The sequence below is a fragment of the Pelecanus crispus genome, chromosome 7 (assembly GCF_030463565.1).
Source record: "Pelecanus crispus isolate bPelCri1 chromosome 7, bPelCri1.pri, whole genome shotgun sequence".
In the NCBI taxonomy this organism is placed as follows: domain Eukaryota; kingdom Metazoa; phylum Chordata; class Aves; order Pelecaniformes; family Pelecanidae; genus Pelecanus; species Pelecanus crispus.
This window is the reverse complement of record NC_134649.1, coordinates 1149345-1176630: the sequence shown is the minus strand read 5'-3', so window position 1 is coordinate 1176630 and position 27286 is coordinate 1149345. Positions and strand designations below refer to the sequence as shown.

At 57.4% G+C, this 27286-nt stretch overlaps 1 protein-coding gene across 1 annotated transcript in view; it reads left to right on the top strand.

The window, feature by feature from the left end:
• Positions 1-27286, top strand: part of ADAMTS7 (ADAM metallopeptidase with thrombospondin type 1 motif 7) — a 57276-nt gene that overhangs the window by 7248 nt on the left and 22742 nt on the right. Inside the window, exons 3-17 of the mRNA XM_075714675.1 lie at positions 36-207; positions 3036-3232; positions 4534-4617; positions 5286-5410; positions 6447-6596; positions 7305-7448; positions 11281-11425; positions 11590-11682; positions 12576-12721; positions 15429-15598; positions 15835-15968; positions 18408-18528; positions 19225-19469; positions 23352-23493; positions 26651-26777. Of these exons, the coding sequence (XP_075570790.1) occupies positions 36-207; positions 3036-3232; positions 4534-4617; positions 5286-5410; positions 6447-6596; positions 7305-7448; positions 11281-11425; positions 11590-11682; positions 12576-12721; positions 15429-15598; positions 15835-15968; positions 18408-18528; positions 19225-19469; positions 23352-23493; positions 26651-26777 (2195 nt within the window). The remainder of the gene's footprint in view (positions 1-35; positions 208-3035; positions 3233-4533; positions 4618-5285; positions 5411-6446; positions 6597-7304; positions 7449-11280; positions 11426-11589; positions 11683-12575; positions 12722-15428; positions 15599-15834; positions 15969-18407; positions 18529-19224; positions 19470-23351; positions 23494-26650; positions 26778-27286) is intronic.

The following is a 27286-nucleotide window of genomic DNA, read 5'->3' as shown; positions in this document are numbered from 1 at the left end:
GGCTTCACGGTGACAACTTTGTCTTTCCCTGCCAGAAAGGCGTGTTTCGGCTCATGAACGAGGACTATTTCATCGAACCAGTGTCCAGCGGCTTTCAGGAGGATGGAGCGGCGCAGCCCCACAGAATATACAAGCGCCAGGCGCCCGAGCACGGGGCAGAGCAAGGCAGGAGGCCACCAGCTCCACGGGAAACCTGTGGCGTGCGAGGTATGGTCCCCTTTCTCTTGCATTTTGTGAGGAGCCAGTAGCTCATCCCGGGATTGGTATCTTGAGTTCTGGAAGTTTGAAGCACGTGGTAGAAAGATAAAGGGAGCGGTGCCATTCCTTAGCCCCCTGCGTCGCCTCTGCAGACTCACAGAATCATCGAATCGTTGAGGTTGGAAAAGCCCTTTAAGATCACCCAGTCCAACCATTAACCTACGCTACCAAGTCCACCACTAAACCAATAAAAGGGAGAGGAATAATTTCATGTTTCCTGGCTTGGTGGCTGGATTGTTTTTTAATGAAAGTAAAAACTAGGAATCACTAAGGTTGACTCATTAGTCTTAAACCTGGTATTTGTCTCCCGCCTTAAGCTCCCAGCATCCATCAGTGACACCGATTGCTCTGAGTTTTGCCAATTGGGCTGGAGGTCCCTCTCGCCGTGTAGGCTGGCAAGAAAGAAAACCCTCGGACCCTAAAAGCTGAGCCAGCAGCGGGGAGGGGACGGACCGTGCGGCGTCCTGCTGCGGGGCGGCATTTGGCGTGGGAGGCGCGCGGTCGGCGGTGCCGCGATGCCGCCGGTGGGTGGGCGTCCGATGGCCTGGAGCTGCTGGTGGGGGGACAGCCCCGTGGCCCCGGGGGTGCCCACGCAACCGTTCCCACCGGCGCTTTTATTGCGGGAGGGCTCGTTCGTGTTTTCCGTCGGGAGAGCTCGCTGGCTGAGCGCCAGGCGGTGGGTTTGTGCCATTAACGACCGGAGCCCGCAAGTCACGGGAATCGCTGCAGAGCGCAGGATTGGGGTGGTTTGGTTTTTTTTTTTTCCCTCCTGCCAATTTTTCCGTATTTGCTTATGTTCCTCACGTGCGCGACGCAGCGCTGTGCCGAACCGCAGGCCTCTCGCTCTCATCGTTTCCTCCCGGCCCTGCTGCAAACGTCTTGTGGCGTGGAGGCTGAGTATTTGTTTTCATTTCCTTGCAAACATCGGTTTCTGACCTGCCGGGGCATTGGACTTTTGCAGTGAAACCCGGTCGCTGCCCCGGGAGTCTTTCTGCCGCGGGGCAGAGAGTGCGTGCCGGTTCCTCCTCCTCTGCCTAGAGCAGATGGGTTGGAAAAACTTCCAAACCCAAGATTTCAAGTGATGAGGAATTCAGCGCATCCCCAGCAGCTCCCAGGCGCTTTACTCCTCGTCCGCATCAGTGAGGCTGCATCTTCCAGGCGGTGCATCTTGTTTTGCACATTTCCTAGAGCTCTCTGCTTTTGGAAACTTTTTTTTTTCCCCTATAATATGGTTATCTTTAGGCATTCTTCCACTAATCTAAATTAATTATTTAATCTATGGTAATAATCATAATGGCTCCTTCTAGACTTTGAAGTCTATTCATTGTTGTCGCGGTTTAGCCGAAACCAGGACAATTGTAAATGAATTTCACCGGGTGTAATCTGGCCCGGGTGTAATGCACGTGGATCTCTACTGCAGGCTGAGCGAGCAAAGCGGATGCGATGTGTATGCCCTGGAAAGGAAACCAAAAGTCAGTAGGATTTTAATTACTGCACGCCTTTCGTTTTGTACTGGTGTATTGCTGGTTTTCCTTCCAAAACACCACACGGCCAGATGGTGTTAGGCTGCGAGGTGTTCTTTGGCTTCTGTCAATAGGCAGCGCAGGCTGTGTGTACCGCTGGGCGAGTGGTTAAGAGGGGTCTCCAAGGGAAAATGCCGCTGGGATCCTGGGAGCCCTCTGCACCCATCCTCTCTGCGGTACCTTCACGTCCCACCTGGAAGCTTTGCAGCCAGGACACAATGGAAACGAGCTCCAAGGAAGCTGTTGCGATTAAGCCGTCGCAGTGGTATTGGCAGTTCGTCAAATTATCCAGATACTTGGGATTTTTTCAGGCTGGGGGATAAAACGCTCTTTCACAGCTAAAGTACAGTATAGTCCATAAAATGTAAAAGTCCATTGTTAACAAAGTAAGGCTGAGCCCTTAGAAACTGGTCATAAAAGCAATTCCCACTGTGTGGGATGTGGTTTGTAAAGCCTTTACCCAGCTTGGGGCTGACCCTGACCTTGATCTTGGAGCAGCGTCACAGGAAAAGTCTCCACATGAGAATTCCCAGTTGCTGGTGTGCGTGAGGAGCATCCGAGCTCTCCTCCGCCTCCTGTCTCTTTTCAGCCCAGTAAATGTTCCCGTTGTTTCTCCCCGGGAAGGAGCAGAGTTCAGTCTCCATGTGGCCGAGGAAATCTCTGCGCGGTCCTGCAATATCTCGGTCTTGCCCAGGACGCTGGTGATCGTCGGGATTTGGCTCAAGACATCAGTCCAGCTTTAGGGGTGCAGAGTTTCTCGTGTTGGGGAACTGTCTCTCCCTGCAAAATGCAGATTTGTGATGATAATCAGAAACCTCGAGCCACCGGGGTTGGTTCTCAGTGGTACATGCTCAAGCGTCTCTGCAGGGTTGCCTATAAATTCATATGTCAATACAAACCCTAAGCGCTCCGCTCTGGGAGGCTCCGTGTTCCTCGTGGAATATTGCAAACCCTGTTCCAGTCAGAGACATCACTTCAAATGCTTTATTTATTTATTTATTTTCTATCACGCTAACGCTGCTGTGCAACAGACTGAGGTCAGAGTCTTCAGCCCCCAGTGATTTTTTTGGAACATACAGCACAGCAAAATACACGTAGGTTATGGGTCTATGTGGAGCCTCCTTCTCGACACCAAAAGTTTATTTCTTTGAATTTAAAAAGAAAAAAGGCCTTGATGATATTTTACCAAAGTTGCAGACATTTTTGGGGGGAAAAAAAAAACCCCAAGTCCTTTTTCCCCCTTTAATCCCTCAGAATCTCAGGAAAGCCTGGAGAGGTCTGAGAAGCGGAGGGAAAGATGGGAACAGAAGCAGCACAGGAAGAGAAGAATAAAGCAGCGCTCCATCAGCAAGGAGAAGTGGGTGGAAACACTGGTGGTGGCAGACACCAAGATGATAGAATACCACAGGAGTGAGAACATAGAGAAGTACGTGCTGACCGTGATGAACATGGTGAGTCCTGGTCCTCTCGGCGGCAGAGCCGCCAGGTCCCTGGGGACGCGGCTGTGAGACATAAAGCCCAGCGGGCTTGCCAGGACTCATCCCCGGTGGGACCTGAGCAAACCTCTCACCAGACAGGCTCTTCCCACCCGCACGTCGGCTTTTCTGCGTTGCTCGGCGCTCCATCCGCCGCTGGAGGACGGGTCGGTGTGAGCAAGCCCGAGGCAAGCACGAGCAATGCCCGTGCGGGTGGGAGCAGCTCAGCCGGCGGTTTCCCCTTCCCACGGGCTCAAGGGCTGTTCCCTTCTCCTTCCCACCGTGGGGATGGATAACGTGGCCTCCCACGTGGCCTCCCGCGGAGATGCCCCAAGGGCAGGGCTGCTCCTCCTGCACCCCTGCGCCAGGGACCGGGGGCGGTGGGTGGTGGGGAGGTGGCGGTCACGGCACCGCCTCCGTGCCTCTCCCCGGGCAGGCGTGCAGGCAGCTTGGGCGCGGGGACGCAGCTGAAGCTGCAACCACCCCGAAGCCTGCACGAGGGCCACCCACCGCCCTCTGCGTGACGAGGAAACCCTCCCGCGGGAGGAGAGACCCGCGGGGAGCTGCGAGCTTCGGCTCAGGCTCCCTGGGGCTTGGGGCTGGCCGTGCCCGCGGAGGCAGCGCTCCGGGGCAGCTGCCGTCGGAGCCGGTGCCGGCACTAGCCCGGTTAGCAGGAGAGACGCGAACGGCTTTCCCGGGAAGGTGCTGCTGGGGACAGTGAAGGGAAGGAGCACCAGGTTGTGGTGGTCTCCACTGGGAATCCGGGGGAGGTTGCTAGCGCCGTGAGACAAGCGGAGGCGTCGGCAGGAGTTGGTTTAGTCTGTTCACTTTGCTGCTGCTGTGGGGTCCGCATTCCAGAGCAGGGCTCTGGTCGGTGGCCAGAAAAGAGGGTGGGAGTGGGCAGAGGACCTCACAGTAACATCCCTGGCTTTCTGGGGGTCGGTGAAGGCGCCCAGAGAGCACAGGCTTCCTTTGAGACGTTAAACACTTCCATTAGGAGTGAAAGCAGAGGTGTCGCCCTTGGCATTCCTGGTTGAGTTTCAATGTGCTACACAGATTATATCAATTTTAAATGGGTATCGTCGCACTCCAAATGCTTTAGTCCAGGTCTGCAGCTGGTCTTGTCTTTCATTTTGGGGAATTCCCCGAGATGTTGTCAACATCCTTCAGCAGCTTCCCCTCGAGCCCACGTTCCCCTGCAGATGTACTTACCAGGAGCAGCGGCACCGGGCGGGATCTTTTTTGGGCTTTATTTCTCCGGCTTTTGCGTGTCGCAGGTGGCGGGTCTGTTCCACCACGCCAGCATCGGGAACCCCATCAACATTGCCATAGTGCGACTCATTCTGCTGGAGGACGAAGAGGTAAAAAGAAAACACGGTGACTCCCGCTCCCCTCCTGGCAGCCGGGCTGGGATACACGGGGAGCTGCCCTCGAAAGCCCGTAAGCTCTCTCTTGCGCTGTTTTTATGGCCTGGATGCATTCGCGTAAGATAAATGCAGGCGCCCGTGCCTTGCTTCCATGTCTTCAGTGCGGGCTGCAGCCCTGGTACAGTCGGGAGGGCGGCACGGTCGGAGGAGCTGTGGAGTCTGATCCTTAGAATAATTTATGATACCTCGGCATCGCCGCCGGTAGCGGGGGGCTGTGACTCGCTGCTTGGTTGTGCTCCCAGCTGCAGCGGTGGCTCAGGGAGCCTGACGCCGCTCAGACGGGCTCCCCAGCTGCGTCCTTCCCCGTCAGCCAGGGCGGGATATTTTCCCCGGATATTTTAACCCCCGGTATCGGAGGATTTTAATGTTTCGATTGAATCACAGATGAAAAGCAAGCAGAAAAGGGCTGTATTCCCGCCCAGCCTACAGCCTATAAATACGGAGCGATTCCATCTGGACGGCAGTTACTCCCGATTTCGCTCTGATGTGTCTGAGATCAGACCCCCTCCCCACTGCACCCTAAAACCCAGACAGCCCCTCCCCACTAAAACCCAAACAGATGCGGCACCGATATGACAGCAGCCTTTTCATTACGTTGGCAGGAGGATCTGAAAATCTCCCACCACGCAGACAACACCTTGAAAAGCTTTTGCAAATGGCAGAAGAGCATCAACGTTAAAGGAGATTCCCATCCCCTGCATCACGACGTGGCGGTCCTGCTCACAAGGTATCGTGCCCATGTGCTAACCTTACGCTGTAGGTGCTGCGCTGGCAGCTGGAAATGCGTCTGCCGGCCGCAGGCAGCGGGGCGGATGGGCGGCCAGAGGAAATCTCAGCGGGAGCTGCTGAAATCTCGCTCTCCATGCCCGAGCCCTGCCTGGACACCTGCACGTAAGACATGTAACATGAAATCTGAGGCTAACCTGGTCCTAATGGCTGGAACTGGTCTCGGATCTTGGGTTTAAACCTGGAGACAGCTCCCAGTTGACTAGCAGTTGAAGTTTCCGAACCAGGTTTTCACCGTGGCCCTATTGCCAAGCCCCAGCGTGGCTGGATCCTCCCAGGAGATGTAGACAGGGATTAATTCCCCTTTTTTCCTTGGAGGCGGATGCTGGGATTGGCAGAGGAGCCTCTGAGAAGGCCCCTGGCCTCCCATGAAGCTCGCAGGAATTCATGCCTCTGGCCAAGTTTATATACCTTGCAGTCAAAACGTAGTTTAATGGTTTCAGGCTGCAGCAGCTTGGCTGTTGGCAGTATTGTGGTGGTTTGCGTGATGATTCACAAGCAGCAACAGTTTTATCTTCTTCAGGAAGTTTGCTTTGTAGCAGGAATAAGGCACTTAAGGCCGTGTACTTCAGTGGAGTTGTTTGTCCTGGGTGGCCGGAGCTCCTCTGCCCTGGACCACAGCACCCCTGGGATGTGCTTCCCCAAGCAATGTAGTAATTGCTTAATTATTCCCAGCATCAGCTTTATTTGTACAATGGAATAAACGTAGCCAGGTTGGCTAGCAGTTCCCATTTATCAAGCGTAATAATAAGCCGGGGATACCGGGAGAGTAAAGGGGAAGGGAAACGTCGTAAATCTTTCCGTTGCGGAAAGACGTTGGATGTCTCCATTCTCGCTTCTGTTTGGCTGGCGTCCGCGTGTCTTCCTCCGTGGGCTGGGACGCGTCCCCTGCTCCTTCCCGCGCCTCGCGTTGGGTCGTGCCGCTTTCACACCCCCTCTTTGCTCTGTCTGTGTGTTCGTTGTCTCCGTCGCCCAAGGAAGGACATCTGCGCGGCGATGAACAGACCCTGCGAGACCCTGGGGCTGTCCCACGTGGCGGGGATGTGCCAGCCCCACCGGAGCTGCAACATCAACGAGGACACGGGGCTGCCCCTGGCCTTCACCGTGGCCCATGAGCTCGGACACAGGTACCACCGGCTTCCTCCTCTCTCCTCTGACCTCTGCTCTGCGCTGCTCAGTCAGGGCTCGAGAAGGCACGGGTGGAAGTTGGGAGAAGATTGCTGAGCGGTTCCTCACTGGCGCAAACCTTCCTCTGCTTCCGGGGGGATTTACCCTGTTACGTTTTTGGTTGCCCCAGGTTCAGTGAAAATCACATAATCCAAGGCAACCTGGACAAATTGCATTTCTGTATTATCCTGTGTTGCTGATGCTGAAGGTTTTGGAGAAGAGGGTTGCCCGTTAAGAAGTTTTAAAATAGGGTCCGCATATAGAATCAGCGACACAATTTGGCTTGCCCTGATTTCAATTAAACGTTGACAAGATCAATTGAACGTTATAGTTCATAATAGATACCTTCGTACGGTCAAAACACGTACCCAATAAGTTTAATTAACTTGATCTTGTTCGACATTCTCACTACCTTTTTCTCGGCTGAGTTTTCAGTAAGAAAGCTGAAATAAAAGCATGGGACAAAGCTCGGGGCAGCGTCCCTGGCATCACTAAAATGTCCCACATGGCCAGATCCCCTGGTGCCCATCAATGACCGGGTCCCCGCGGAGCTGGGACGGTTTTGCGATGTCCGGCGTCGCGCGTCGTTGTGCTGGAAAGCAGAGAGGCTGCGCGGTTGTAGCGGCGTGCGGCTCACCTCTCCTTTGTGGGGCTGTGCTCTTACACAGTTTTGGGATTCAGCATGATGGAAGCAGCAATGACTGTGAGCCAGTTGGGAAAAGACCTTTCATCATGTCTCCACAGCTCCTGTATGACACGTCCCCACTCACCTGGTCCCGCTGCAGCCGGGAGTACATCACACGATTCCTCGAGTAAGTCCTCCCTTCCTCTTCTCCCTCGCTCGCGGGGTGCAGGGGGTGGCTCGGGGCTTGGGTCTGCAGCCGGGGGCTGACCCAGCGACGGCGCTCACAAGTCAGCCCCAGGGCGCGCGGGGATGCTTTTATCGCGCTCGGTGGCCTCGCTCCTTGCCGTGAAGGAGGGGGGTTTGAACACAAAAGCAGCCACGAGCGTTGGGCGGTGGCCCAGGGGTTGTGGCTTGGACAAATAAAGCCGGAGTGGTTCTCTTCGAGGCTCCGTGCAGTTTTCTTCGGCGCTCTGCAAGGGGCAGATGATGTTTGCCTGTAGGCAGAGGGCATCACGTGAGGAAACGAGGCCGAGCCAAATTCTTCCGTGCATCTGTTTATTTTTAGCACCCCATGGCTGATTCTTCAGCCTGTTGTTACTAAGTTCCTAGGAACGTGGCCCAGAGATTTGCGTTTGTCAGCCAGTGGCTTGCACTGGAGAAACATTCTCTTTCCTTGCTACGGGAAGGTTAGAAAACAGTGAGAGCATGGGCAAGAAACGGCGACGGGGAGAGCCGGGCGAGGGGCCGGCAGTTCCACGGCGGGGAGGCTGCCTGGGGCTGAGCTCCCATTTCTCAATCCCAGCCTGGAACACGTGGGCTTGGCCCCCGCGCAGGGTGGATTGTTGTTGATTTATGGCTTTCAGTGGAATGGAGCTTTCTCGTATCCGCAGCTTTCTTGGCCCTCTGCTTTTAACCTTCACTTTTGGATTAAGAATTTCCTGCTTGCAATGACCTTGGGCTGCTACGAGCTGCGATGGGGAAGAAACAAAGGAGCTGGATGCTTCTCCAACTGGGTTTTGGTCTCTGTGCTCCCCCCAGAAGGGGCAGCTCTTCCTTAAGAGCGGAGCAGAGCCTGGCAGGCGTCTTCCACCGGCGACGACATCCCCCAGGCGAGGGAGAGGCCGGTTGCCAGCGCAGACGTGAGTGCATTATAACACGATGTTGGCAGGAGAAGGGGAAGACGTGAGCCAGAAAATGAGACCCTGCTGACCTGGGGTTGCTGGATGCGCTTGGAACAGCTCTCGTGGTTTAAAAAAAAAAAAAAAGCACTCTCAGGTGATGATTATTATTTTACAAAATATTATTATTTTACAAAAGAATATTAATTTACAAGTGCTGCTGAACGATTAAGCGTCTGAAAATGATTCCCATCGCCGACAGCGGCACGGCCCCGGTGCTGCGGGTCAGGCCCCGGGTGCAGCTGGGGCTGGGCGACCCCCCGGGCGAGGCTGCGGGTCTTGGTCCGCCCGGACACCCGGGGCGATGGCAGAGGTCCCCTCCCTGCTGTGGTGGTGGTGTCCCCCAGGGGAACGCGCATCCCTTGGTCGGGCTAACGAGGAGGCCGGTGCAGGGCGGGCGGTGATGCTCCTGCGGCGGAGGCACCGCTCTGCCGCTCCCTGCTCCGGACCCGGATGAAGCCTTTTTGGCGTTCTGTGATTTTCCTCTCTAACCCTCAGAGGAGTCAGAAGGTGCTGCGAGGCTCTTTGCTCTCCGCCCCTCACCGTGCCGTGAGCTCTTTCCCAGCCCGGCTGGTGGAATACCCTTGTAGAAGAGGCTCCGGTATCTCGTGGGTGCCCTGCCTGCACACGATGGCGTGGAGCAGCCTCCCTCCATCCCAGCAGCAGCCTCGGCACAGCTGCAGGCTGTCTCGTCTCCCTTCACTCTTTTCTCTAGATCAGACAACCAGTTTGTCAGCCTCTTTGCACGGTGCTGGAGGTCATCTGCCATCCTCCTCCCATGGGCTCCTTCCAGCCGATGCCCCGCTTCCCGCAGCCTGGGGACGGCTGCTCTTCCCCTGCTTTGCAGCCCTGCCTGCTGCATCGCTCCTCTGCCGGCCCTGCCAGCTCCCCTGTTCGTGCAGCTGATGCTTCCCGAGCTCCAACCCTTGCCTCTCTTTTTATTGAATTCCATCCTGGCTTTTTGGACCCTTCCTCCAGTTCTCCGAGAGCTTTTGGAATTTTAATCCTGCTCTCAAATGTATCCGCAGATCCTCCCAGCCTGTTCGCATATGGGGATTTAATCACCATACCATCCACTCCGTCATCCAGCTCATTAACGCACGGGCTGAAACAGGCAGACGCAGCGCAGACCCCCCTGCGTTTTTACTGCGGTGTGGTTTATTGCGTATCCCTGCAAAGCCAGAGGGAAACTCGTGCCAATTTTTGCTGGCTTGGTAGTGCGTTTTGGCCAGTTGGCGAGACCAGTAGGACGATTGTAAAATATCTAATGAAGAAATAGATTTTGAGCACAGCGCTGGAAAGCTGATAGCAAATCTAAATCACTCCCCATACTGGGACAGAGACCTCTCCCGTAAGCTGGGGCAAGACAGAAGGTGCCTCGAGCAGACCAGAGGGTGAGGAGGGGCAGGGGGCGGTTTTGGGGTGACGTGCGGGGCCCCGTGTGCTGGTACCTGAGTAGACCATCGGTGAACTAGTCCAGAGCACCAGTATCGCGCGTGTAGCCCACGCAGGAGCACAGTGCTTAAGCCTGGGCTTTCCCCAGTAAAGATAGCATTCTTTCCATTTTTAAAGAAAATACATTTTTAAAGAAAAACAGGGACTTTCGAGCCCCTGGGCTGCTGAAAGCAACCTGTTTACATTTTTTTTTCCAATAGGGAAGCTGTTATAAAAATATATATAGGTGGTATTTTCAGGGGCTGTCTCAGCCGAGCGACTCGTTGCGGGTGTCCAGCGTGGACCTCACTGGGGCGGGCTGGGAAGGGAGGACGGGTGCCGGTTCTGCCGGGCATCGCCCCGTGGCACTGCCGGCGGCCCAAAGCAGGAGTACTCCCGTGCTGCTGGCCCTTGTTTCTGTGTGGCTGGTTTGGGCTAAAAAGGAATCTTGTTTCGAGTTAATTTAGACCTGTTCCCAATCACAACAAGCCCAAGTAATCTAATCTGCTGAGAAACCCTCGCCGGAGGCTTTGCCTTGCTGGAAACAAGTTTGTTTAAATCAACACCGAAAGCTAAACTAGTGACAATTTTTTGTGTGTTTGTGAAGTATCGTAGCAAAAAGCAGAGAGAGGCGGCCAGGGACGTCCCTCGTGGCTCCCGCAGCCTGGCTGCCTGCCACCGGCCGCCTTGATGCCTTGGTTTTAATCTCTCTTTTCTAAAGACGTCCTGTCCAGCAGTTTGAGCACTGTTTGTAGCGGCAAATACGAGGGCGAGCGCGTCTTGCTGCTGACAATCTACTTTATTAGCAGGGCATTGACACACGGGTTGCGGGGTCCGCGGGGACGTTTCTGGGGTCGGCGTGATGTACGGACGCGGGGACAGCATGTGTTTCTCAGCAATGAAATGTTTGTTCAGCGAAACCCTTCACCTTGAATGGCAAAAGCAGGGTCCCGACTGAGGACTGAGCTGATGACCTGTTCACAAAGCAAAAATCCAGCAGATTATTCCCAGGGAAAATGATGTTTCTGGCTTTCCGTCAGAGGGACAGGGGCGTCACGGGGGAAAAGGGGGAGCGTGCAAGGCACCGGCCCAGCAGCTGCGTGGAGAAGCCGCTGCCGCCTTTGCCCCTTTGCCTTCCCCATAACCCGCCGTGCCTGGGGGCCGCGGGGCGATTGCTCTGGGAGCGGGCACCCACCCCAAAAAGCAGGTACCCGCACGTGCCTGTCGGCGCATTGGAGCGGCTCCAGCATTGATTTGAGAGCCAGGATCATACCGGCTGGAAATCCTAATTGCTTCTCATTGTGGTGGGACATTAATGAGCTGTTCGGTTCCTCCGTTAGCAGCTGCTGGAGCGCTGTTGGGCTGTGCCGGGCTGGTGGTGATGCTGCTCTGACCTCTCTCTTTCAGCCGGGGCTGGGGGCTGTGCCTGGATGACCCCCCTGCCCGGGAGGTGCTGGACTACCCCTTGGTGCCCCCAGGAGTCCTCTACGATGTGGGACACCAGTGCCGGCTGCAGTACGGCACCTACTCCACCTTCTGCGACAACATGGACGTAAGCCAGGGTCCCCCTCGACGTAACACGGGCTCGCATGGCTCCGAGGGGCTCTCTGGGGGCGGGGGGCATTGCACGGGGCGATCCTCTCCCTCCGAGTTAGATTTGTGCCGATGGGTTGGCCGGTGTGGTAAGCGTGTCCCGTGCAACTGTGTTTTCTGCAGAGCGTCTGCAACACGCTGTGGTGCACGGTGGGGAACACGTGCCACTCCAAGCTGGACGCTGCCGTCGACGGCACGGCGTGCGGGGAGAACAAGGTAATGGGGAACCGTCCCCTCCGCAGCTCCTTGTCCCGCACACGTGGGAGTTTCACAGACTCCGGCACACGGGGACGGGCTCGGCTCGCTGCCCTGGCTCTGGCCAAGCACCCACCGCTGCCGGGGAGGCACTGCCTGCAGTGAAGCTGAAAATGCCTTGAGAAGAGAAACCCGCAGTTAAATACCATGGCAGGAGAGCACAAGGCTTGTTCTGCTCTCTGTCTGCTGCGGTGGTGGGTGCTCGCCTCCGGGTCCTGCCCCCCGGCACGGGACGCACCTCTCCCCGCTCTGCTGCACGGGGGTCCGGCAGCACCCGCAGCAGCTCGGCGGGTGCTGCACAGGGTGCGGAGGGAACCAGCTGTCTGCAGCCAGCTCCGGTCACCCTTGCGTGGGTGACACACCAGAACAGGGTTTTCCTGCTCAAGGTAGCATAAAACTATAAAAATATCTGTAGACATCTCTCCTCGCGAGGTTTAGTGCCACCTCCCAAAACCCTGGCCCCAGAGCACTGGGGCTGACCCCAGGCTTAGCCGCCGCTCCCTGCGAAACCTCCCGCCGTGCCTTTGTCCGTGGCTATGCCTCGCTGACTCTTCCCTCTGGGCTGAGATCGGGCTACGAATCCCCTCGCTGAGGGGTCTCGGTGGAGGTTTGGGTACGCTGCCTCGGACAAACCCTCAGACAGCCCAACATCTCTGAGTTTCCCATCGCTTAGAGGTGCGCCGGCCTCTGGCAGAGCTCAGCTGACCCCCAGGCACCTCCGTGCGAGCAAAGCGTGGATTTTCACGGGGCAATACGGGTGCTGGGCTTCAGTGCTCTCCATGGCCGGGCTCTCTGACTCAACATCAATTACTGCGTCCTTAAACCTTGCGTTCTTCTGGCTTGTCCCTTTGCAGTGGTGCTTCAACGGCGAGTGCGTGCCCGTGGGTTACCGTCCCGACGCCATCGACGGTGGCTGGGGCTCCTGGAGCTCGTGGGCTGCCTGCTCACGCAGCTGCGGCGCGGGCGTGCAGAGCGCGGAGAGGCAGTGCAGCAACCCCACGTAAGCGAGCGCTTGCTCCCCCGGAGCTCCCCCAGACCCCGTTTAGGAGAGGAACCCAACGCTTCCTTTTCGCCCCGTAAAGCCGGGGCCCATCATCTGGATGCTGCGGTGCTACCCCTGTCTGCATGGCACGGCAAAACCGTGCCGTTATGCGGTTATCGGTCTGAGCAATGTGCTTTTGAAACACTCCGGGGATTCATTTCACGGGGTTATGCAGCCGGCTGGGCAGCAAACGCCTCTGGAGGGGCAGAGTTTGCTCTCTCTCCCTCCACGTGTAAGTCGCTCCTGCTCCGTGCAGGCAGAGAGCGGTTGCAATGTGACTCGAAGAGCAAAGGCTCCACGCTTGTAGATGTAAAACACACCCAGTGTCCTTTAATGACAGAAAAGAAAAACAGGCATTCTTTGAGCCTGATTCAGAGTCGTTTCGAAAAATCCTGCTGCTGTTTATCACCCCATTGCGTTCCATGAGCCATTTTTGATCTGTGCCCAGTCGGAGCCTGCCTCCCCCAGCCTGCCGGTGCTGGCTCTCGCCTGGAAGCACCCAGGCACTGACGGAGGAGCAGCCTTGTCCATCCCCTGATTCCTGGGCTGACCCATCTGCTCCCCAGATGTCCCCTTGGTCGCCAAATCGCTGTTGTACTGGATGCAGCCAGAGCCTCCGGCTTGCTCAGGTGTCAGAGTGCCCTGGGATGGGGAGAGAAAAGGGCTTTGTGAGCCGTGTTCCAGGGGCAGCCGCTTTTCAATGGCTTGAGGAGATCTGAAAGCTGCGGGAGCAGGCTCTCTAATGAGCCCAGATGTGCTTTCTGCCCAGCTTCTTCCTTGGGCACGTTGTTTTTAGCACATGCTATCGAGCTGTTTAAAGCAGCGCTGTGTAATCTCGGTCCCGGGTCAAGAGCCGGGTTTGTGTTTGACATGAGTTTTGTGGCAGAAGTGCAATTGTAGTTTATGGAGTGTTTTAAACACAGCTGCGGATGGGCAGGAGAGCAAGCACTGAATTGCAGGAGAATTTCCCCGGGCAGTTGTTTGCTTTGGCCACCGTAGGTAAATCTTCAGCTTTGCCTTTTGGATGGAGTGAACAAATGTGAGTGCTGGGCAGTCCTCCTCCCGCAGGCATTTCCTCAGGGCAGGGTGTGTAAACACAAGCCTAAAATAATAATTAACTTGATTCTCTTCAGCGAAGTGTGCCCAGACTTAACTGATCGGGAAAAGGTAATTTTCATGAGGTTGCAGGGACGTGGGCCATGGAGAATGCCGTGACCAAAGGAAAAGGCACGCGTCAGGAGACACTGGCAGTATTTTGAGAGTCTGTTGGCATCTGAGAAAAAACTAGTGTTGTTTTTAAAGTCCCTTGTACTTTAAAAAGTCCAACGGCAGCTTTGCCATTCCCTTGGGCAGTAGAGGAGCAGAGTCGGAAGCGCGTCCCAAGCGGGATGGAGAGCAGCTCCTCCGGAGCAGCCGCGGAACAGGCGCCTGGCTGACCCGGCTCATGGGAGCACTGGCATCTCATCAGCCGTGGCAGCCGGGATGACGAAGATGTTTTACCCCCGGGGACGGGTGCCTGGCTGCAGCTGCAGAAGGTGGAGAGGCTTCAGACGTGAACGCTGCCAGTGACACCTGACTTGAATAACTGTTTTTATAACAGCATGCACTAGGCCTGTAAAACTGGCCATCCTGGCAACATCAAGGAGAGACTGGCAAGAGGGACAAGCCCCAAGACGTAGCCCGTCCGGCTTGAGAGCCGTCACTCAGCAAAAGCTGCCTCTGGTCCGCGGTCTCACCCTGCGTGGTCCCGTAGGGTGGCCCGGCAGCGGCAGCGGGGAGCTGGTGCGGGAGGGACTTGGAGAAGAAGGACGTGGGCCATGGTTTCCCCGCGTTTCAAAAGCTTGCTCTGTGGAGCGGGGATCCTTCTGGAGCAGCTGTTGGGTTCGTAGCCGGCTTTCTGACCCGAACATTGCAGCAGAGCCATGGGTGTGGGTTATAACTGGGGGAGTTCCCCGCTGACTCCAGCGGGACTCAGGCTTGACCCAGCCTGGTGAGCTCAAACCTTAGCAGCAGGTACACAGCCGCCCTCCCTTAGCTGTGAATAAAAAGGGAGTTTCCCCTCATGTGTGGTAGGGCTTTCATAGAATCATAGAATCGTTTAGGTTGGAAAAGCCCTTTAAGATCATCCAGTCCAACCAGTAACCTACACTACCAAGTCAACTCTAAGCCAATCAAGGGTAGACCAGACTGAACCATGTCCCCAAGTGCCACCTCTGCCCGTTTTTTGAACCCCTCCAGGGATGGGGACTCCCCCACCTCTCTGGGCAGCCTGTTCCAATGCTTGACCACCCTTTCCGTGAAGAAATTTTTCCTAATTTCCAACCTAAACCTCCCCTGGCGCAGCTTGAGCCCATTTCCTCTCGTCCTATAGCTAACTAACTTTGTTTGATGGGAGAGAGGATAACAGGTTTAAACTGAAAGAGGGGAGACTTGGACATAAGGAAGAATTTTTTTACAGCGAGGGTGGTGAGACACGGGAAGAGGTCGCCCACAGAAGCTGTGGATGCCCCATCCCTGGAAGTGTTCAAGGTCAGGTTGGACAGGGCTCTGAGCAACCTCATCTAGGGGAAGATGTCCCTGGCAGGGGGGTTGGACTAGGTGATCTTTAAGGTCCCTTCCAACCCAAACCCTTCTGTGATTTTTCCCTTTTCTCTCCAACGCACAGGCCAAAGTACGGGGGCAGGTACTGCCTGGGGGAGCGGAAGCGGTTCCGGATTTGCAACGTCAGGCCGTGTCCCCCCGACAAGCCCTCCTTCCGCCAGGTCCAGTGCAGCCAGTTCAACCCCATGCCCTACAAAGGGAAGCTCTACAGGTGGACGCCGGTGCCCAACAACAGTGAGTCAAGGGCAAAGCCCGCTGCCGGGTTTCTGCCCGCAGCCCCAATGAAAACCCTGAAACACAGTCTTGCTAACGGCCTGATTTTGCTGTTCGTGTCTGTAAGATTTGCCTTGCAGCATGTTTATGCCATATTTTAAATTATGGCTGGGCTTGCAGGGTTAATTTATGTTTTCGGAGATGGTTACGTGGCCCCCAGCTGCTCGGGTTTAGTTTCTGCCTGTTGGGCTCCCCAGTTAACCCCTGTGAGCTGCACTGCCGGCCGGAGGATGAATACTTTGCGGAAAAGCTGCGGGACGCCGTCATCGACGGGACGCCCTGCTACGAGATGAACACCAGCCGCGACATGTGCATCAACGGCATCTGCAAGGTGGGTCCTGCGCTGGGGCCGGGCGGGGAGGGAGCCCAAGGACCCCCCATGCTCGGGGAGATGCGGGCGGGTGCCGTGACCCATCCCTTCGGTGAGCCCTGTCCCCATCCGGCACGCGCCAGCGGGCTGAGCTTGCTTGGTTTGTGATTCACCGCTCAGAAAGCCTTCCTTATTTCCACGAGGTACGCGGTATGGCCGCGTTCCAGCTTCTGTGCTGGCTGCAAGGAAGGAGAGCACAAAAACAGGGAAGTAAAGGAAGAACAGTTTCGCTTGAAAATAAGGCTGGGGATATGAAGGGGTGCGTAGAGAGGACACCCAGCCCAGCCCAGAACTCAGTGCTGGCAGCTGCCGCAGCTCTGACCTGCAGCGGTGGAGATGCCTCCCCCGGCTTGGCAGCCTGTCCCAACCCTGGGATTTGTTCTTCCTTTTGGGCTGCTGTTTTAATCTCTTGGAAGCTCCCTACAAATGAGCTGTGATGTGCGGCAGCGTTGCTCTGGCTGCTGGCCGGGGAGGGCATCTCCCAGCGCGGGAGGCACAGGAATCCGGCAGAGATGGCGCGGTCGGCGCTGGGAATCACCGGGGAGATGCCGGCGTGGCTGGGGAGGCTTTGCCGAGCTGTGCCTGGGTCCTCCAGCTGCGTTCAGTAGCAGCGGGACGTTCCCTTCGTTCACACCTTCCCTTTCCCTAGGGAAGCGGTCCCGAGGTTTAGGATAGAATAAGCACGCGTGCAGGACATTGGATTTCTGTTCAATTAGGGGATGGGTGGCGATCTGAGGTGCCGTGGTACCATGGTCTGTGGGGCGGATTCCAGCCACGGGATGTGCCAGAGCTGCGCTGCTGCAAAGCTGATGGCCGTGTGTCACCGGGGACAGGCACAAGCAGGCAGGACACTGTCGGGTCTGCCGTAGCGTTAGGTAAAGACGCTCTCTGAAAGGCTTTTTGGAAAAATAGGCTCTTTGGATGGCAAAAAAAGCAGCGGGAAAGAGGGAAAATAATCAGTCAACAATCATAGAATCATCGAATCATTTAGGTTGGAAAAGCCCTTTAAGATCACCCAGTCCAACCATTAACCTACACTGCCAAGTCTACTCTAAGCCAATCAAGGGTAGACCAGACTGAACCATGTCCCCAAGTGCCACCTCTGCCCGTTTTTTGAACCCCTCCAGGGATGGGGACTCCCCCACCTCTCTGGGCAGCCTGTTCCAATGCTTGACCACTCTTTCCATGGAGAAATTTTTCCCAATATCCAACCTAAACCTCCCCTGGCGCAGCTTGAGCCCATTTCCTCTCGTCCCATCGCTGTTCCTTGGGAGAAGAGCCCGACCCCCCTCCCTGCCCCCTCCTGCCAGGAGCTGCAGAGCGATCAGGTCTCCCCTCAGCCTCCTCTTCTCCAGGCTGAACACCCCCAGCTCCCTCAGCCGCTCCCCACCAGCCCTGTGCTCCAGACCCTGCCCCAGCTTAAGTTTCCTTGCAGCCTCTTGTATAAAAACCATTCGCAGAAACTTCCCTCTCGCTGGCCATGCTGCTGCCAGCAGCGGGCAGGGGCCCGACGGCAATTGGAGGCTTTGGGAAGGTCCCGTTTCCTCCTGTAATTACTGTAATTACTTCAAAGGCTGCGGCACGCCGATGCGCGGGCTGGAGGGAGAGCGCAGGGGTCGTGATTTTTCACTTGGCGCGTACGACAGGGTGCGATCCAGCAGCTCGCTGCAGGTGACAGCACGCTTAGCCAGAGCTCGCTCACGCACAAAATCCTCGTCGCCGCCGAGCCTGCTGCCGGCTGCCACACCAGGGTTAAGCCTGGCTCACTGCAGACTACGGCAGTAGCTGAAGCAGTGCTGCTGCTGCTGGAGGTGCGTGCCAGCGGTGCCTGGGCACCTCCTCGGGCAGCGGAGGCTGAAGGCTCCTCGCTGACCCAGCCGGTCCCTTCGGGGTCTTGGCTGCGGCTTTTACGGTGCAAAATCACAGGGAGGCTCTTGCTCTGCGCAGGTCGAGCGATTTGGCATGAGGTGTGGAGAGCATCAGCAGAACATAAAAAAAGTTTTCAGGAAGTGCTTTAAAATGGGACTAGCAGGGCCAAGGAGCAAGGGGCTTTCCCAGCTCGGCTCGGTGTGTAACGTGTGCCGACAGGCTCTGCTGCGCGGGGACGGGGGTAGGAAAAGGTAAAAATGAGATGTGGGTCGTGCTCCTCGCCGTGTATGAACAGGACAGCAGGACCACAAGGATATGTTAGAGAAACCCATATCGCAGCCGCGGTGTCCGTATCGCCGCCCAGCCTGCAAAAAGGCTCCAGCTCCCCCCGCTCTCCCATCCACGTTCCTTATTTCCCACTGTTTAGGACCATTGCGTCTCTCCCCCGGTCCTCCCGCGTCGGCAGGTGCCGGCGCGGTGCGAGGCTGGGGGCGTGCAGGGGTGCGGGCGACTGACGGGGCTGCCTTGCAGAACGTGGGCTGCGACTACGAGATCGACTCCAACGCAGTGGAGGACCGGTGCGGCGTCTGCCGCGGGGACGGCTCCACCTGCCACACCATCCAGAAGACCTTCGAGGACAGCGAGGGGCTGGGTAAGGGCGCCGTGCTCCGTCCCCAAAACACCACCTGCCTGTTCCACTCGGAGCCGGGCTCGCTGCCGCTGCTCGTTTGCGCTGTGGTTTTTAATCACGACTTAAAATCATGGAATCGTTGAGGTTGGAAAAGACCTTTAAGATCATCCAGTCCAACCATTAACCTAACATTACCAAGTCCACCACTAAACCAGTTAAGGGGAGAGTAATAATTAATTCCATGTTTCTTGGCTTGGTGGCTGGATTAATTTTTTAACGGAAGTAAAACTTGTCGATTTGGATGGGATAAGACCCAAGCGGCAGCATGGGGAGACCTGGCGTTGCCATTCCACTTCTTGCTCCTCAGAATAAAAAAATCCCCTTACTGCTTTTTGTGTCTAAAGGCCTGAAAACAAATCTGTGCACGCTGGAGCCGGTTTGCAGAGGTTTGAGGGGATTTTGTGGGTTGACAAGGACACGCTGAAAGCGTGGTAATGCCTTGCCAGCGCCCGTATGGAAAACGTCTTGCTGTGCCATGGGCTCTCCCAGCAGGGAACGCGGCTGGGCTCAGCGCAAGGTGGGGTTTGGTGGTGCCTTACCGAGGCGCACGGATGGCACGATGCTGGCGCCCGAGGGACGCCGGCACCCACCTGAGCGCGCGCATCGTCTCTGCCGCGCCTTCGACTCCCTGAGAGTGATGATCGGTTCCCTTCCCAGGCTATGTCGATATTGGGATTATCCCCGTGGGAGCCCGGGAGATCCGGATTGAAGAAGTCGCAGAAGCCGGGAATTTCCTGGCGCTGCGGAGCGAGGACCCGGAGAAGTATTTCCTGAACGGCGGCTGGACCATCCAGTGGAACGGGGACTACAGGGTGGCGGGGACCACCTTCACCTACAAGAGGACGGGGAACTGGGAGAACCTCACCTCGCCGGGGCCCACCGTGGAGCCCGTGTGGATCCAGGTACGGCCCGGGCGCTGCTGGTGCTCGGGGCGTGCGGCGGGGAGGATGGTGGGGACGGAGCCGCCGGCTCTGCTGCCTTCCCGTGCGGGGCTGAGCTGCCGCGGGCTGTCCTGGCGCTTCCCTGCTGTCCGAGGGATGGGGCCGCGTTTCTCCGGGAGCCAATGTCGGGAACAGCCGAACACTGGGGAGCGTTTCCAGCCCACACCTCTTCCAGTTGAGCCTCGTCCCCTTTGCAGTGTTCCTCAAAATATTTACACAGCAGAGAGAGAGCGTGAGGAGAAAGAGCCCCTTTCCTGAGGCCTTTCCCGTATCTCGTTGTCCTGGTTCAGCCCCAGGCAGCAGCTCAGCACCACGCAGCCATCGCTCACTGCCCCTGCCCCGAGGGATGGGGGAGAGAATCGGAGGAGTGAGAGTGAGAAACACTCCTGGGCTGAGATAAGAACAGTTTAATAATTGAAATAAAGTAAAATAGTAATGATAATAGTAACAATAATGATAATAATAATAATAATATATAGAGCAAGTGATGCCCAATGCAATTGCTCCCCACCCGCCAACCGATGCCCAGCCAGTTCCCAGCAGCGATCGCTGCTCCCCGGCCAACCCCCCCAGTTTCCATACTGCCCATGACGCCGTACGGGATGGAATGGCCCTTGGGGCAGTTGGGGTCAGTGTCCTGGCTGTGCCCCCTCCCAGCTTCTTGTGCCCCTGGCAGAGCAGGGGAAGCTGAAAAGTCCTTGACTTAGTGTAAGCACTGCTCAGCAACAACTACACCATCGGTGTGTGATCAGCATTATTCTCATCCTAAATCCCAAACACAGCACTGTGCCTGCTGCTAGGAAGAAAATTAACTCTATCCCAGCTGAAAGCAGGACACTTACCAAGAGCAGGGGAAGAGCCCGCGGTGCTTCTGGCAGGGCTGGGGCAGCCGGCGGAGGCGGTGGGAGCTGTCGCGGTGCCGTGTGCGGTGGCAGAGGGTGGCCCGCCGGCACCCCTCGGCAGCACCGTGCTCCCGCCGGCGCCATCCCCCCCTTTGCATGGCCTGGCGCCCCGGTGAGGAGCTCGGTCCCTGGGGTCCTGCTCCGTGGTCCAAACTTGGGCGATGCTGCCCAGGGCGCTCCAGCTCGGGCTCTGCTTCCTTGCAAAAGCCCTTGAGGCAGAAGGTAAAAATCCAAAAGGATCATTTGAAATCCTCTGAAACAACTAGAAATTTCAAATTTTACTCTTTTTGCATGTGGGAATTGCTGGAAAGCTACTCCCCTCCCCAGAATAAGCCTTTTTTTTTTTTTTTCCCATCATCCCCCCGAGGCTTTGAGGAGGGAAGCCCCATCGCAGAGCGATGCTGCCTGGCATCACCCGTGGCTCCCAGGGCAGGGGAGGGCACCCGGGACCTACTGCTCTGCCTGTCTGCATCTGGGCAGAAGAGGTTACAATTAACCACATAGTCCCACCCAAAAAAAAAAAAAATTTTTTAAAAAATTGCATTGCAGCAGCGTGTGTCCAGGATGGCAGAGTTGGGGGCAGGAGGAGGGCACGTGCCCGTCTCCTGCTCCTGTCAGGCATTGCCTCCGGCAGACAGCCTTTGTGCAGAGCGGACGGCGGGGCAGCAGACTCGGCAGCTAATGAACTGCAGGGGTTAGTTATTTCTACGTGACCTGCTCACCCCAAGGGTCCTTCTGCCTCCGGGTCGGCAGGAGAGTCTCAGTCTTTGCCCCAGCGATGGGAGCGCGCAGTTGCGTCCCCAGGCTCGTGCGGCTGCCCCTCGGCTGGCGCAGGTGGTCCAAGCCCCCGGCCGCTGTCCCTGCTCCCCGGGAAGCCCCTTCTCGAGTTCACGCATCCTGCAAACACCTTTAATATGAGCCCAGCTCGACCGTCGCTGATCCCCTCCTCTGCTACAGCAGCGGCAGTTCTAGCACTTATCTGGATATTATTGCCTTATTTTGCGGACCGATCCCACTCTATTAATTTTCACCTTGTTTCCATGGAAAAGAGCTGCCTGGGGAATTGCTTTTCTGCGTGGCTTTATATTTTAACGAGCTTTGCACGGCTTTGCAGGGGTTATAGCTGTTGGTGGGGAGGGCGGTGGGAAGGCAGCGCGGTGCGGGGGGCTCGGGGCCGTCCCTGCCGGGCAGGTCCCTCGGGAGCTGCCTGCTGCTGCTGCCCGTGCCTGGCTCTGCAATTCCTTCCCCCGGGAATGGCCACCAGGACGGTCAGGAGCCGGCGATCTGCTGGTTAACGCACAGCTGTCGGGAGCCAACATGTCGTGCCCACGAGGCCAAGCTTTCCCCCAGAGAAGCTGGTGGGAATCATGCCGCGGGCGATGGCACAGCCGGCACCAGGCTCAAATTCCTCGTGGTGCAAAGCGTGGCGCAGAGGCAGTGACCGCCACGGAGGCGCGTGCCACGGAGGCACGTGCCACGGACCCCCAGGAGCCCCCTGGCCCCAGCAATCGCGGCTCAGCCCGATGCACTCTTCCCGAGCATCAGCCCCTTTGCAGAGGCTCGCCGTGGAGCCCAGCCCCGCCGAGCAGCCAAATTCTTCGCCTTTTGTGTTTCCTTCAGCAGAGGCTCAGGAAGAAATGTGAGCGGGATCCTGGGCTCGTCTGCTGCCAAGTGCTGCTGTTAATGGCAACGCTGGGGTGCTCGGCACCAACAAATCGCTTTCTGGGATTCGTAACCTAATTAAAACCGTTGGACAAAAATGTTTCAATATTCATGAAGAGGTTTTGGAAAGACGCCCTGGCTCCCGCCAAAGCTCCAAGAACAACAAAGCTTTGGCAATAATGGGAGCGCTTAGGCTAAGAAAAACAAGGTTAAACTCCCAGCCTTTGCCGAGCGCTGGTGCAGGCGGTGCTTTGGGCAGGATTTGTGTCAACCGCAGGAGCCGCTTCGTGCGTGCTGAGGGCGGCGGGAACCCGTTTCAAGTGGGGAGCAATTAAGGAAATTCCTTCGGGCGCGCGTCGCGCATCTCAACACGCAGCTGAGGTGTGCTGCAGTGCTTCCCCAAGGCGGTTGCTGGAGCAGTCGCAGCTGTCTGGGACACGTGGAGGCGAGATTTGATTCCTCCTTTGTGGGGCTGGGCTCTTGCTGCTGTCACCTTCCGTTCCTTCTGCCGCCGTCCCAAAGGACGGGAGGTTCCTGTGACTGATGGGCAGCCGAGTGTCCGTCCCACGGGTGGGGAGCGCATCGGGTGTCCAGCGCACGGGGCTGGGAGCGGGCAGAGCTCCCTCCAGCCGTAACATCCCCGGCTGAGAGTTCGGGAAGAGCGATGGAGGGAGGCAGACGTGGCTCGGCATGCTCCCGAGCGGTGGGAGCGAGCGTGGGCCTGTCCTTGCGGGGAGCATCGTTCCTGCCCCGCGTGCTGCAGACCCCGCTGGTGGCACATGCAAAACCTCCTCCCCAGCCCCGAATGCGGGGAAGGGGACGGGGAAGGGGACGTCTGGCCATCCTGGGCCCTTCACCATGCTGAACCTCGAGAAGGTCCTTGGATGAGGCAGCATTTGGCGGTGGGACTGGATGGGATTAGCAGGGGAATCCTTCCAGGCTCTTCATCAGCGGGAGGCATAAAACGAAAGTCCTTGTGGTTCTCGCTGCTCTCGCTGTTATTTTTTATTGTTACCTGCCATTTCCACAAGCCCAACGCTCTGAGCTGGGGCGGCTCCGCTGCTCCTACGCTGCTTCAGCCATTTGCTAACGCTGTTTCCGAAATGGTTGTGTGCTGGGGTGCAGGTAATGCAGCCCTGGTACGGAGCCGGTCGGAGAATGACGTCTTTATGGCCGTGGTGGGCAGGTTGTTATCTCCTGAAAAGCCCGTGGGGTGCAATGGCCAGCCCGGACTGCTCTGCACTAGCCACCTCCCTGACCGCCCCTCGTCTCCCCGCAGCTGCTGTTTCAGGAGACCAACCCCGGCGTGCGGTACCAGTACACCATCCAGCGCCCGGCGGACAGCGAGAACGAAATCGAGCAGGCGGAGTTCTTCTGGCGCTTTGGCTCCTGGACCACCTGCACCGCCACGTGCGGGACCGGTGAGTCCAGCTCCCGCGGGACCCCAGGGCTCGGCCGCCCGCGGCGGAGGAGCGGAGCAGGCAGAGCATCCCCCTACCACGCGGATGTCTTAGAAATTCCTGGGTCTTTGGTTTCAGGAGGTCTCGGGAGGGGGGAAAAGCCACATCTGCTGCGGTCACCGCTCTCCAGTGCCCCCGCCGCGCTCGCCTGCCGGACCCTCTGCTTTATCAGCGCTTTGCTCCTTGCTCGGTGTCCTGTTACCGCACCGGGTGTTCCTTGGCGTCTGGGCGATGGAGACAAAAGAGCTTTAGAGAAATCCAGGGAGCGTTGAAGGGCCGGTCTCCCGCCTGGCTGGGCCTCTCCGGGGGGGAGTGTTTCCAGGGTTTTATGGAGAGCACATGGGAGGGTGCCTGGCGCGGGCAGAGCACCGGGGGTCTGTGCTGCCCCGCGGCGTCAGACACTTGTGTTCCCCCCTCCCGCCCTACTGCACCACCGGCCGGGGGTCCCAGGGTCCCCGGGGCAGCTTTTGGGGCAGCTGATGGAGGGGGACGGTCCGGGCATGCTGCAAGGGGGGAGGCTGGGACCAGCGAGCATTTCCTTGAGAGCGGCTGCCACTGGAAAAAGCAATTCAAGGACACTCATACTTTCTAGGTTGCACAGAGTGCCAGGAGATGTTTCCTGCCTGTTTCTGGGAGATAGGTGTGGATTCCTGCTTGGAGCAGGAGGGCTGTGGTGCGGCAGGAGCTGGTGGGGTGTTTTACATACATTTGTGCTGAGAGCTCTTCGCTGTGGGTTTGCACGGGCCCTGCAGCATGGGAAGTCGAGGAGGACGGGAGCTGAGGGCATTTGCTTTTGTTTAAAATCAGCTCGCCTTTGCAAGGTTTGAGTGCTTGGCTTCCAGAACAGAAGGGAAATACAGGAGCAAATCGGGCAGGAGTGGAGTGAGGATGCTCACCCTGTCTGGCCGCAGGCGAGCGGCTGGAGGAGGGCTGAGCCCCTCTCCCTGGGCTGGTGGATGGTGTGAGCCGAGACATGGATTTGGGAGAGTTCAGGCTGAGCCTCTTCCACGGGGGCCAGCCCCAGGGCCCCAGCTCCGCTGGCCCCGTAAGCTCCCGGGCACTTGAGCCAGAGCGCAACTCAGCAGCTTCAGCAGGGTCGTATCAATCTCAGCTGATGGCAGTGGTTATTATTTACAGCTCTCCCAAGTCACGGGTCAAGTACATGTTGCAAAAAGGAGGACAAAAGCAGGCAGCGAGGCAGCGTGTTGCGGGTGAGGTCATCCAGAAAAATGTCGTCCCGTGCACGCTGCAGACCGGGTGCAGGAGGCTTCGGGGGTGATTTATCCACGAGCTGTGGCTGGGGCAGAAGGCTGCCAAAAAAGAGCTGTGCTGCTGTCAGTTGGCTCCCCTTCGGGCCCAGCCTTCCCGAAAGCTTCGGTGTGTGTGCGTGCATACGTGCGTACACGTGCTCCGATGCTGGATGCGGCTCTGGTCGGTGGTGCCAGGACAGTGCTCCCCTCACGGGCTGCAGCATCTGCACGGTTCGCCGTCCTGCCCCGCGCGTGCTCCTCTGCAGGGCTTTGGCAGCCCCAAACACACGGTGCGTCCTGCACCACGGCTGCAGAGGCTTTTCGCAAGGGGAGAGGTGGGGAAAGGCTTTTCCCCCTGGCCAAGAGGTCCCTCCGGCAGCGGGGTGCTTTCTGCGGAGCCTCCGCTGGCTGCATCGCTATTAAATCCTATCAGGCAGCTTGTGGAAGGGCATGTTTCTGCATCTCTTTCACCTCATGGCCGACGATAAAAGCTGTAGGATAGCAAAAAGTTTTACTCCAGAGGTTTCTGCTCAGCAGTCTGCCCAGCGATGCCCCTTGCATTGCCCGTGACCAAAGGACGCAGCCAGAGGCCATCAGGACCAAGCTGGGGTCGTTGCAGAAATCTGAGAGTGGGAGCCAGCTCAGGGGTGGAGATGTTCCTGCTCTTAGCCCGTCTTGTCCCCGTGAACTGCTTGGTACGGACACAAAGCACCGGGAGGGCGAGCGGAGACGTCCCACGGAGTTTGCAAGGTTGAAGCAGGCTGGCTCTCTGAGTTTGGGGTCTGCTGGCGGTTCCGGACACGGCTGTCCTCACCTCGCCTTCTGTGGGAACTCTTGCCATTCCTTAGGTATTTCCTGACATCCCTAGGCCCTGTAGGAACCGGTATAATGCAGCAGTTTTTTTCTAAGGCAGAACAAGATTTGCCAGCTCTTTCTGTGATCTGTTTTTAGCTTTCTACATGAGCAGCCCTGGACTTGGTCATAGGGCAGGAGCTGAGGTTTCCCTTGTGCTGGACAGACAGACACTGTGTCCTGCCAGCCCCAGGGAGGGGCTGTGGCTGCGGTCTGCTGCGTGTAACGCCCAGGAGCCTGTGTCCTGGCTGGACCGGTGTTGCTTCCATCCATAGATTGGATTTAGATTGGATATTAGGAAAAATTTCTTCACGGAAAGGGTAGTCAAGCATTGGAACAGGCTGCCCAGAGAGGTGGGGGAGTCCCCATCCCTGGAGGGGTTCAAAAAACGGGCAGAGGTGGCACTTGGGGACATGGTTTAGTGGGCATGAGGGTGTTGGGTTGATGGTTGGGCTGATGATCTTAGAGGGCCTTTCCAACTTTAGTGATTCCTAGCTTTTACTTTCATTATAAATAATCCAGCCAGCAAGCCAGGAACATGAACTTATTACTCTCCCCTTAACTGGTTTAGTGGTGGGCTTGGTAGTGTAGGTTAATGGTTGGACTGGATGATCTTAAAGGGCTTTTCCAGCCGAAACAAGTGTATGATTCTGTGATCGATCCATCCATCCAGTCCCGGGTGTCCCTGCTTTGCAGCTGCGTATCCAGGGTCATTTTCCAGCCCAGTTAAGCTCCGTAGGTCTCGTCACACACGCGTCGGATTGAGACCAGGTGTCCAGCTGTGCTTGTCGCACCTGGGTACACTGGGAGCACCGGTGCCGTTGGGCTCCATGAGGGCATCAGTGCCTCAGCAGAATTGGGTTCTCCACTTCCAGTTTCAGCAGTGGTTTCTTTTTCTTTCCCCTGTTTTTGGTGGCTCAAGCTTACCTTAGGGCCCCTCCTCGCCTGCTGGCAGAGGGTGCTCGGTGGCTCGGTTCGATTTTCGTCTCGAGCCAAGCCCTGGCGTGTGTCCGCAGGGGTGCAGCGGCAGATCGTGCACTGCGTGGAGAAGCTGGCCGGCATTGTGGAGGAGCGGTACTGCGATGCGCTCACCCGCCCCGACGACCAGCAGAGGACATGCAGCGAGGAGCCCTGCCCGGCCAGGTCCGCTGGATTTCCCCTCGCTCCTTGGCAAAGCTTTGGTCTCCAAACTGCCCTAAGGGGGTGACCAGAGTCAAGGGGACTTCTGGGCCGGATTGCCCCCAGGACACGTGCAGCTATTTGCGCCCCTGGTTTTGCACCGCTCCTCTCCTTCACGCTCAAGAACGGGTCCCAGACCCTGCACTGGTCCATGGGACCAAATCCCTGTGGTTGCCCGGCCGCCGCCGTGCATTGCTTGTCCGCAGAGCACGAGCCGCACGGGGAGGTACCACCCTGGCAGGGCCGGGAGCCCCTCTCTGCCTCTGCGCAAATGACCATCCCTGGCACGACACGGGGACCAGTCCATCCCTGAGCCTCGAGCCGGCCGCCCTGGCCTGGGGCTGGAACACGAGCCGCGCTTGGGATCCTAATTCCCCCCGACCCTGGGCCCTGCTGATCCTTACAGGCTGCTGAAGCCTGCGTGCATCTGGCGCATGTCTCCTGGCCCCGAACGCCTCTTGGCTGGCGGTGGC